Source organism: Euphorbia lathyris, chromosome 10, assembly GCF_963576675.1.
Source record: "Euphorbia lathyris chromosome 10, ddEupLath1.1, whole genome shotgun sequence".
NCBI classification, from domain to species: Eukaryota; Viridiplantae; Streptophyta; class Magnoliopsida; order Malpighiales; family Euphorbiaceae; genus Euphorbia; species Euphorbia lathyris.
This window is the reverse complement of record NC_088919.1, coordinates 63,651,328-63,663,463: the sequence shown is the minus strand read 5'-3', so window position 1 is coordinate 63,663,463 and position 12,136 is coordinate 63,651,328. Positions and strand designations below refer to the sequence as shown.

The following is a 12,136-nucleotide window of genomic DNA, read 5'->3' as shown; positions in this document are numbered from 1 at the left end:
AAGTAAAATCACCTCTTTCCCTGCACATTTACATTCGCATGCTTCGCTACACGATTAATTTTTTCTGAAGGTGGTTGATTACATAACATCCCTTTCTAGAAGGCGGCATCCTCGGATGCAGGGGAGATAACTTTCCTTCCTATACAGGGAGAAATTTCCCTCAAGATTGGCACATTCACTCCTAAAATGCTTGGTTAGGAGAGATTGTGCCAATAATCCGGTACCAATTTTGAAGCGGATGAGTAATCTTGGTGTGCACCATGGGACACATCCATCCCAAAAGGTCTGGACTTCCTGTAGAGAAGTCCAGACCTTCAGACCTTTTGGGATGAGAAATGGAAGTCCAGATCTTTTGGGATGGATGTGTTTCACGGTGCACACCAAGATTACTCATTCGCTTCAAAATTGGTACCGGATTATTGGCACAATCTCTACTAACCAACCATTTTAGGAGTGAATGTGTTTTGTTAGGAGTTTATTGTGGCAATCTTGTTGTAAATTTTGATGTTGTTATTGTGACAATCTTATTGTAAATTTTGATAATGTTATGATTTTAATGTTAGAATCCGTTGTTGTTTGCCATTTTTTGTTATATACCACTTCGCGAATTAGCTTCAAAACACATCCAGGCTTCGCATATGTGAATTAAATTCATCAAGTAAACCAAACTTTAGTTTCGCAGGCTTCGCATATGCTAATGAAATTTATCAAGTAGACTTCGCATGCTTCACATATGCTAATTAAATTCATCAAGTAAACTCAAAAATTAGTTTCGCAGGCTTCGCATAATGTGGAATCTACGAAGTAATATTGAGGGTATTATGGGAAAGTCATACAAAATCAGCCTAGATATATAGTAGGTTGAGTAAATGGGTTAATATGTAAATTGGCCTCCCATTTGACCCATTTTTGTAATTAACCCTGCAAAAGAAATAGTATGAAAAAGTATAGTTGAATTCAGTTCTAAATGTTTTTATCATCAATCCAGTCAAGAATCTACAAGATGAACACTCGTCCCTATTTACACCATTGTAGACAAAAAGAACAAGATTCAAGTAGAGTTTTCCTCCGTTCTTCGATCTACAAAGCAATGAAGCATTTGAAATTTAGAACAAAGTAATATACTTCCTCTCTCCACTCTCTTACTTTCAAATCCTAAACGCTTTCTGTTTCCATTCCCATTCCCAATTCCAAACACTCTGCTCAATTTCGAATCCTATCTCCTTCTCCTCCAATGCCGTCCCCTCCGCTGTCGGCGATGTCTTTTCCAGGTATTCATGCATTGTTTCTATACTCTTTCAGTAATGTTAGCATCACATAAGGACCCGGAACTGATCAGGATTTTTTTCCCGGATGCAATTGCAGAGAGTAGACGAAATATGACTTTTCTGGTCATGGAAGAGGCTTATGATTATCGCAATCAGCACAGCAAATACATGAATCGAGTCAGGGACAATTGCAGCGTGGTGTGCTATATTTTATCTACCAGGTATGATGAGACTGTATACATTAGGGCCCACTTCATTGACTTCATGTGAACTTGAGTAACTTCAAACAGAATTCATTTATTGATGTCTGTCAACGTTGTTGCTTCATTGATTTCATTGTTATGGGCTTGATAAAATATTACTTTTTGTGCTAAAATTTCAAATTCATCGTATCCTCCATATTTTGATTTTGCAACTGGTGAAACGATTGTTTATTAAGTTTTGTTGTCTTATGTATTTGAACTTTTATTGATGGTATCAACAAATATGTATTCATAGCTATAGTATTAATTAAGTAAATAACTTAATCTGAATTTGCTAATAATTTATCTAGAGAATAAAGTTGAATTGAATCTTTCAATTTATAATTTATTCATTCCAATAAATGGATTGATTCTATCTATAGAAATGGTTCTCTTTGTTGTAATGTTAATTGTATAATAACAATTTCAATTCTTGTTGGTTTGAATAAGGTTTATATAGGACAATATCTTCCTCATTCAGTTTATATGTCTTATCTGAATATATTCATTGTTTTATTGGAAACACCAAAGCAATTATTCACTCCTTGTACTCAATGCACAGGGTGCATTTTTGTTTCATGTAGATTACCCCACATTAAGAAAATATATTTTACTTAGTCCCACCATGTTTATAAGATTCATAACTTAAGTAGAAGATATTCATTCTTGAATACTTGTTCTAGAATTAAAAACCGAAATGGATGCACAAACATATACAGAAGGGAGGATTGGAGACACAGAAGAAAGTTGTTTCGATGCTGTTGTTGTAGGTTCTGGATATGGTGGCTCTATAGCGGCATGTCGGATGTCCATGGCAGGAATAAAGGTCTGTTTACTAGAGAAAGGCCGAAGATGGAATGCTGAGGATTTTCCAACGGATACTTTGAAGATCATGTCAGCTGTGAGATTGGAAAACCGTAACTTAGGCATCAGTTTTGGCCCCAAAGATGCTCTATTTCAGGTTTTCTTTGTCATCCTTTCTTTCTTCATGTTACTATCATATTGGATACATTAACAGGCTACACCTCATATCATGAACCGATGTGCTCTGACTCCGCATAACAAAAGCAAGTTAAAGTCACTTCAAATTGATGTAGAATTATTGTCACATGATTGCACGTCCAAGAAATGCATTTTTCCTGTTCTTTTTCATATTGAATTAATGGCACATGTGAAATTGTAGGTATATGAAGAGAATGATTCTCTAGCAGCAGTGGCTTGTGGACTAGGTGGTGGCTCACTAGTCAATGCAGGGGTGATGCTCCCAACTCCAGTTCGTGCTAGAAGGAATCCCAAGTGGCCAAAGGAATGGGAAAAGGATTGGGATGCTTGTGAAGCTTCATCTGCAGCAATGCTGAGAATACAAAGCATTCCAGTGAAATTTCCAATTGCGAGAGTAATGGATGAAATAGTTGAAGCAGACGCAGGAGAAACTCTTAAGAGGTTAATGAAGCTCAGCGTGAATTTTGATGTTGAGGAACTTCCATCCAATTCAACGAAGCTTCAACAGATGAACAGCTGCTTAGCATGTGGAAATTGCATGTCTGGGTGTCCTTACAACGCCAAAAATTCTACTGATAAAAATTATCTTCTTTCAGCAGTCCAGGCAAATTTTCTACTATATATTTCTATCATCAATAACATCTAAGATGTTTTGTTTTCATATTTTGATTCAAAAACACATTGTTTACAAGATTTTAAGCTGAGAAATCCATATATTATATGTGATGGTAACAGATTTAGACAGTAGCAATTTATTGGTCCCATTCTTCATTGTATTTCATTATAATGATTGTTCTGAAATTATGTAGCGTGGTACTAATTTTTTTACATAAAATCAAGTTACATAGAAGTCTGGAGTCCAACATGCCTTGGCTGTACATAAAATAAGAATGTTTTGTGATGCAGGCAGGATGTACAGTAAGAACTGAGTGTCAAGTTCAGTATGTAGTGGAGAACGCCTGTGAAGTCCAACAAGACAGAATCAGTGGAAAAAGAAAAAGATGGCGTGTTTACTTGAATGAAATAGATTATATAACATCTGACTTTGTGATCTTATCAGGTAAGAAAAATTTCAGGTATATGCAATATAATATTTTGCTTGACAACTTCTGACTAGTTTTTAACCTGCATCTCACAGCTGGAGTTTTTGGCACAAATGAGATACTTTTCCAGTCACAAATGAGAGGACTGAGGCTTTCAGAAGCACTTGGCTCTGGATTCAGCTGTAATGGTAATACAGTTGCTTATCTTGCTGGAAGTGCGGCACCCTTGAATGGTTATGGATTAGATAGAGAACAAGTGTCAACTATACCTTTTCAGGAACGACCAGGGCCATCCATATCATCATCTTACACTTCTTCATTGGGTTTCACCATTCAGGTTGAGGACTTCTATGCTTGCTTCTTTTTAGGAAATGGTTTTAGTTAACTTACTTGATAGTGGTGCGTTGGACTTATTTCACTACAGTTCATGCCATTATATGTTAAAAAAAATGCATTTTAGTGATCTTTGAAGCTCAACAAGATGCATTTTAATAATGATGCCAACAAGATGCAGTGTAACAGCTTTAGGCTGACCACAAACTATAATTTATGTCTTTTTTGCCTTGAAGCTCAATCTTGTTAGCTTTTTAGAGAAGATACCTAAAGTTTACAACAATCTAGCAGATTTCATTGATGCAATATAATTCAATAACAAAGACTCTCTTATATAGAGAGTTATAGGTAATGACAACCATACCATGCAACCTAATTAATGATTAGATTTTCTGATTACACAACATATTTTACGCTAAAAAAGGTACTTCTCCAGCTACAAGAAATCTCTACAATTCGGATTTTCCAGCAATAGTATCATTGTTTAACAAATCTGAGTACGCTTTCTTCTAGGATTTGAATTGTTCAAGATTGTGACTGGCTAGTCATGAGAAAAAACTGCTTATGAATGAATAAGCAAGAAGATTAGCTCGAACTATTATATGAACTGATCTTTTTTCCTTTTTTCTTTTTTTCCTTTTGATGTAGAGTGCTGTGCTTCCAAGGGCTTATCCTTATATGCTGTTTAAATGCATTAATACTTATAGATGGCCTACTGGTTGCGCATTCTTTCATGGGATTAGTGACAAGCTGAGATATAGTATAGGTCTTAAATCAACCCAAGCAATTGTCCTCAATGCAATGGGATATGATGATGGTGATGGGAAAATTATGTTAGACAAAGGAACAAATAAAATCTGCTTTAGTCCACCACATGATCCTTTGCTCTCACGAAAAATTGAAGCCTTTCAAAAACTCACCAAGAAACTGGGAGGAATCTTGTTCATGTCCAAGTACAGGAGCACATCGGTTCATCTTTTAGGGGGATGCAATGCATCGTCAGATTCTTCAGGTGGGGTTTGTAATCACAGTGGCCAGGTTTTTGACCCCCAAACTCCAGCCTCTGTACATGAAGGTCTTTATGTTTGTGATGCTTCTTTAATCCCATGTTCTGTTGGTATAAACCCATCTCTAACTATTGCAACAATGGCTGAGCATGTAAGTAGGAGCCTTGTGCAGGATGTTCTCAAGTACAAAAGCGAAACAAGTGCGAATTTAGACAGTTTAAGCGTTGATCAGAATCCATCTCTGGTTACTGATAACAATTTAGACAAGGACCATAATTCATTTGTTCAGATCAAAGAAACCCTGAGAGGCTATTTAGGTGGTATGCCATGCACTGCTTATCTAAAAATGAAAATGAATTCTAAGAATCTGGAAGTATTCAATGAACGAAATCTGCTTAATGGAGGATCTCATCCACTTCTGAGAGGAAAGGTCGGTGGATATTTGGTGTTCAAAGCTCTTGAGAAGGATAAATTACATATCATAGATGGGGATGCAGACATGTGCGTTGTAGATGAAAGAACTCCATACACGCAGTATATGCACTATCATCTTCTACTTGTAGCTTCCTCCGGTTCAAAGTATGCGAACCTTTAAATTTAAGTTCTTTCCACTTTCCTGAAGATAAACAATTTTCATTATTTAAATGGAATCTTTGAATTTTATTTGTGCAGATATATTCTTCGAGGAAAGAAGATTATGAATCCATGTCTTTTTGCATTATATGCTTGGAAAGAGACAACAACTCTGCATGTAACATTTGAAAAAATAGCTCTCAGCAGTGCAAGTGACAGTAAGGTAAACTTAAGAGGGGAGCTCCGAGTTTCATTCATAGAACTTTTGAAGAGCATCATGAGCCTCAAAGGCAAAAATGCTGGAAGGTTCATAAATATCCTACTACAGACCTTTGTAAAAACGTATGTGTTACGAATCCCACGTGGATGTTATCAGGACTTGATCGAAAATGATTCTTGCCATAAACATTATCCAGATAGCTATCTGCATAAAGTAAAAACTGGTAATCTTGAGGCTGTAACTCTTAATTTTTTTCACTCTTCATATCAGGACTTTCTTTTTTCATTGGCATTTGACTTTCAATTTTCAAATGTTATCCAGAAGATGGATATGTGATCAGTTGCAGGCAGTGGAAATGCACTCGAAATCAGTGGCAGATTAAAGGAGAGAAGCAACCTAATCCAGTTCTGCTTCTCAATGGTTATTCTACAGAGAATTATGCCTTGCCAACAGAAAGGCATGATGTAGTCCGAACTTTACTAGAAGAAGGGCATGAAATTTGGCTCCTACAACCAAGGTTGCATCCCTTGAATCCTGCAAACAGTTTCACTATTGATGACATTGGAAAGCATGATATACCAGCTGGTAAATAGTAATGCAAATGAACATCTCATGATTTAGAATTTTATTAATTCTTTAGTTTTTCTATTTCCGTGACCCCAGTTTATCTTCTGCAGCGATCGGTAAGATCCTTGAATTGCATGGACTGAGCACAAAGGTTCATGTAATTGCACATTGTGTTGGAGGCTTGGCTATTCATATAGCTCTCATGGGAGGGCATGTGAAGGCATCCAGTATAGCTTCATTGACCTGCACGAATTCCTCAATGTTCTTCAAACTTACTACACTACCCAGAGTCAAAATGTGGCTTCCTCTAGTTCCCGTAAGTTCTTCCACCCCTCTTTTTCTCCGTGTGGATTTGCGAGATGTTTTATTGAACCTATTTTCTGGATCTGCACATGTTCTCGGTATAGTTGTTCGTTGCAGAAAGAAATGTCTTGCTAACAAGAGTCACTATATTTATATGGACAAAGAAAAGATGCATACTGTTGATACCATTGAAATTTTTCTTGCTTATAATTTTGATTTTAATTTAATAATCTGAGAATCTAATCCGTAATTTATAATGGTCGAACTATATTTTTAGTAAGCCTTGCCAATGTCAGAATTTAAACCTTTGTGAACATGTTTTTTTGACCAAGAAAAATCTCAAAGCGTACTTTTCGTTTGTATGTTAGAAGAATGTCTATGTGTATTTGTTGTGTGTGTATATAATAGAAAAACAAGCTTATCAACCCTCTGTTTGGATAGGACCTTATCAAAATAAGGTAATGTATGTGGGATTTGCATTCTGTATGTCCAAGTGAACATCATAGTTCATGTTGGCAGTGATTGAGATTATCTCAACACGACTTATCATTTAGTCATGTTTACTTAAACACGAGAGAATTTAATCCGTAATAAGGAAGTACTTTATTTTGTTCGGGAATAATTTTAGCATATTTGGTTTATTTTTTGAAAGACATCCCCCCTCCTGGAAATACACTGGTTAGCCTATATCCTTTATTAACACTTCTCCTGGAATTTGTGAATCCATAATCCAATAAAAGGAGAAGTTCAGTTTTAAGTGTTGTCTAAATACTTTCCTCATTTTAAGCCATTTTGTGCTCGACGAAGCCAATGGCGAATACAGGACTATTCCGCTGGAGGGCTAATATATATATATATATATATATATATATATATATATATATATATACACCCTTTATTGACTCCAATCGAACTCCCAGCCCTTAGTTCACCCCTTCCGTGCTCCTAGGTTGACTACCCTATCCATCTGACGAAGTTAGAGAATGATCATGCCTTAGCTTACCAGTCTAGAAGTAGAAGAAAGAAGGCAATGGCTATAAGAAAGAGGGCAATGGCAATTAAGCCTTGTAAGCTAACTAAGGCCTTGTTATATATATATATATATATTTTGCATGATACGAAATCTAACTATACCTTTCCAGGCATTTTTTTTAAAAAATCCCATTTTACCCCTTTCAGAACCAAAATTTTCTCAGCAGATAGATTTGGGGGGGCCATCTTGCACCCCCAACCCTTAATCTGCTGAAAATAGGGGGGCTGGAACCACTCTTGGTAGGGGTGGTTCCGGAGAGCAGGGTCCGAAGACCCCTGGCTCCCCCTGTCTCTGCCCTTGGACGGAGCTTTACCATCTTTCTCGGTTAGCAAGATTGCCCGTTGGACCTAGCTTGGAATCTCAAACAAAGATTGTTTGTAAAGCTGACTACTCTTCTCCACATTAGAACATATATTCATTATTCTTTTAGACTGCAGTTTTTTTGTTTTCGTGTTTCAGTCAATTAGAAATACTCAAGTTACCATAGTTCTGTTCGGCTTACGAATCGTATTTTAATTCAACTCAATTTGGGAGTGAATGCAGATAACAATGGCTATACTAGGCAAGAAGACTATCCTGCCTGTTTTAGGAGCATCAAAGACCAGTTTCCGTCACCGACTCATGAAAGCCATTGCCCGTTGCATACCGCGATATGAGTTATGCAGCTGCAAGGAATGTGAGATATTTTCAGGAATTTTCGGGAATACATTCTGGCATGAAAACGTGAGCCCTGCCATGCACCAGTGGTTATATAAGCATAGCTTCACCGAGCTTCCAATGGGCGGATTTCATCACCTCAGGAAAATCTGCAACTCTGGATTTATAGTGGACAGCAAGGGTAACAACTCGTATATGATCCATCCAGAGAGGATGGCGGTTTCCACGCTGTATATATCAGGCGGGCGGGAGCTGCTTGTAACTCGAGAGACATCATTTCTTGCTAACAAATTCATGATGCTGCATCAACCTGGTTTTAGACATGAAAGGGTGGTTATAGAAGGGTTTGGACATTCGGATTTGTTAATCGGAGAGACATCTTACGAGGAGGTTTTCCCTCGTATTTTATCGCATATGAGAAGAGCTGAACTCGAAGGGAATGGCGTCGCGGGTTTTGAGAGAAAAAGGTATAGTAAGGAGGTATTGGATTGGGGTGCTGATCCTTATGGAGGATATGGAGGTTTTGGGTTTTCTGTTTTAGCTGTTATGTTTCTTCTGCTGGTGTTAGTTTCTTTTTTTATTTGCTATATGTGAGTTATCAACGTTCAAAGTTAAGAGTAATTTCAATATTAACCTAATTTTACCTTTAATGTTAGGCATCAAAAAGAAAATTTACCCATAACATAGATAAGTTGGGCTAATTTAAGAAAGGCCTAATACACAAATAATCCCCTGAATTTGTCCAAATATTGCAACTGCCCTCTCCAACTTTCAATTGTAACAACTTACCCCTTAAACTTGTCCAATTGTAAAACATAACCCTAAATTGGAAATTTTTTTACTCCGTGCTTGAATCAACCGTAAAAACGTTTCCCCGGATTTGTATCACGTCAAAGATCTGATTATCACACTCCACGAGTGTTGCAGCTTTTGTATTTCACGTGTTTCTTCAATTGTAGCTCATGTCAGCAATTTGGGGTTATGTTTTACAATTGGACAAGTTTGAGAGGAAAGTTTGGGGGGCAGTTGCAACATTTGGACAAGATCAGGGAGTTAGAATAATTTATCAAATTGTGTTTTTAGTCACGAATTTTGTCATCTATTTCCAATGTGCATCATTTTATCACTTATTAGTAAATGATCCCAAATATGAATCGACCTGAAAAAATAAAATAAAAAATCATACTATATTTTGTACAAGTTGGATAAAAAAATCCAAATATTTTACCGAATTTAAAAATATTAAACTCTAATTCTATTATTATATCATAAAAATTCAATTATTACATCACAAAAAGTGTGATTTTTTTAAGAACTAAGTGATATGTAATTTTTGCATAATAAGAAATAAAATAATTGTGTTTGTTAATGAGGTATAAAATTGACTAAATTTGTCAATGTTATGAGTAAAATTGCTTTTGGTTTCTGTCTAACAATTTTTTTTTTTTTTTTTTTTTGCACCTTATCATTTTGGAAAACTCTTCTCTTCTTCGATAGCTTGAAAGCGCTGAACCCGATCCAATTTGTTTCGTATCGTAACTTATTGGCCTGAGATTCTCTATTGAGTGGTTCGTACTTACGACTTGGATTATCAGTTTCGTGGCTCACAAGAAATCGTTATATTCCTGTGATCATTCCTCATCTTATCTGGCATCGGCCTACCGTTGATTCAATAGTGGCAGTATAGTCATGAATTAAACGAAAGTCGCCCCTTTTTAAGGAGTGGATGGATCGGGCAGCCGTGCTGGACTTCGGGATAGAGCACCAAGAAAGGTAGGAGAGGCATATGGGGGATGGATCAGTAGAAGCCTAAGGCAGCCGGATCTCCTAGGGGTATGGTTCGCCGAATAGCAAAACGAAATGTATGCTGTTTAAGTATGGATTATAAAGAGAGGCAAAAGGAAAGTATTTTTTGGCATCCTTAGCAAAGAGAAGATTATAGCAAAATTAGAGTTTTTGACCACTTTTAAAGGTTTGATTAGTCAAAACTTATAATAATGGTGTTCATAATCCGACTCATCAGACACAATTATTCATTACCTGTTCTAAGTGACACAATTATACTCATAAGCCATCCTCAGCAATGCAATTATATTTATAAGCCGTTTCATCGGACACAATTATTCGTAAGCTGTCTCAAACGACATAATCATTATTCACGACCCATCCCAAGCGATACAATCATTATATTAATAAGCCATCCCGTATGGCGCAATCATCATTCTCATAACCTGTCCTCAACGACGTAATTATATTCATAAGCCGTCCTAAGCGACGCAATTATATTCATAATCCGTCCCATACGACTCAATTATACTCATAAGCTGTCCTCGACGATGCAATTATATTTATAAGCCGTCTCATCGGACATAATTATTCATAAGCCATCTCAAGCGACACAATAATTATTCACGACCCTTCCCAAGCGACACATTCATTATATTAATAAGCCGTCCCCATATGACGCAATCATCATTCTCATAAGTGTCGTAATTATATTTATAAGTCGTCCTAAGCGACACAATTATAATCATAAGTCGTCCTAAGCGATGTAATTATATTCATAATCCATCCCATCGAAACAGTTATACTCATAAGCCGTCCTCAACGATGCAATTATATTTATAAGTTGTCTAATCAGATGCAATTATTCGTAAGCCGTCTCAAGCGATGCAATCATTATTCACGACTCGTCCAAAACGACGCAATCATTATATTAATAAGATGTCCCCATATGATGCAATCATCATTCTCATAAGCCATCCTAAGCAATGCAATTATACTCATAATTCGTCTTAAGCGTCGCAATTATACTCATAAGTCGTCCTAAGCGACACAATTATATTCATAATCCGTCCCATACGACAATTATACTCATAAGTCATCCTAAGAGACACAATTATACTGATAAGCCGTCCTTAGAGATGCAATTATATTCACAAGTCGTCCTAAGTGACGTAATTATACTCATAAGCCATCCTTAGCGACGCAATTACGTTCATAATCCGTCCCATGCAACGCGATTATACTCATAAGTCGTCCTTAGCGACACAATTATATTCATAAACCATCCTCAGCGACGCAATTATATTCATAAGTCGTCCTAAGCGACATAATTATACTCATAAGACGTCCTCGATGATGCAATTATATTCATAATCCGTCTCATACGACGAAATTTATACTCATAAGTCGTCCTAAGCGACGCAATTATATTCATAATGCAGAAGTTGTGGAGAACTTATTATTGTCACGCCATAAGACAATTTCATATTCTTACACCTCATATGAATACTCAAAGGACCTCCAAAGGGGAGACTTCTGTTGAGGAAGGTGGATCAAGACCCACATTCCTGCCAAATAGGCCCACAAAGCCTAAAGATTCAAGGACTCTAACCCTAGCACATTCTTTATATACCCCTACAATGAACAGGTGAAAGGATCTCTTCCTCTATTTTATCTCTTTACTCTTATACTCCTACTAACTTTAACATTAGAGTATACACAAGGGGCCGCTCCTGAAGCAGGTCCGACGACTGGAATGGCAACTCTTCCCTTCTTAAGTACTCAGCCAACCCTACAAATCCACACTCCCATCAAGTTTTAGATAAACATCTAATCAAATCTATTAATAAAAAAAGAGTAATAAGTTAACTGATAAATCATAACAAGTTAACTAATAAACCCTAAATTCTATTTGATAAATAAGGCCATAATTTTTTTTACAACAAGAAATAAAACATTATAGGAATAAGAGCTAAATTTGACGTAATCTTTTTGAGAAAGTGCAGATTTAGCCATAAGATACAAAATAGCGTATATTTAACCGTAACGTTTTCAAATAAGATCAATTTTAACCATGTGTTAGTAAAATTCTAAAAATACTTG

General features: G+C 36.5%; 1 protein-coding gene across 1 annotated transcript; it reads left to right on the top strand.

The window, feature by feature from the left end:
* Positions 1 to 1,003: 1,003 nt before the first annotated feature.
* Positions 1,004 to 8,881, top strand: LOC136208195 (uncharacterized). The gene is made up of 10 exons (XM_065998998.1): positions 1,004 to 1,489; positions 2,194 to 2,471; positions 2,694 to 3,116; positions 3,419 to 3,572; positions 3,651 to 3,892; positions 4,537 to 5,474; positions 5,568 to 5,911; positions 6,010 to 6,273; positions 6,366 to 6,571; positions 8,135 to 8,881. The coding sequence occupies exons 2-10, from the start codon at positions 2,208 to 2,210 to the stop codon at positions 8,840 to 8,842; spliced, it is 3,543 nt and encodes a 1,180-aa protein (XP_065855070.1). The 5' UTR covers positions 1,004 to 1,489; positions 2,194 to 2,207; the 3' UTR covers positions 8,843 to 8,881.
* Positions 8,882 to 12,136: the final 3,255 nt, after the last annotated feature.

Excerpts from the sequence above, each read along its gene's own strand:
- LOC136208195 (XM_065998998.1), top strand. The coding sequence starts at position 2,208 with ATGGATGCACAAACATATACAGAAGGGAGGATTGGAGACACAGAAGAA. Across the intron at positions 2,472-2,693 it reads CCAAAGATGCTCTATTTCAG|GTATATGAAGAGAATGATTC; the intron begins GTTTTCTTTGTC and ends GTGAAATTGTAG. Across the intron at positions 3,893-4,536 it reads CATTGGGTTTCACCATTCAG|AGTGCTGTGCTTCCAAGGGC; the intron begins GTTGAGGACTTC and ends CTTTTGATGTAG.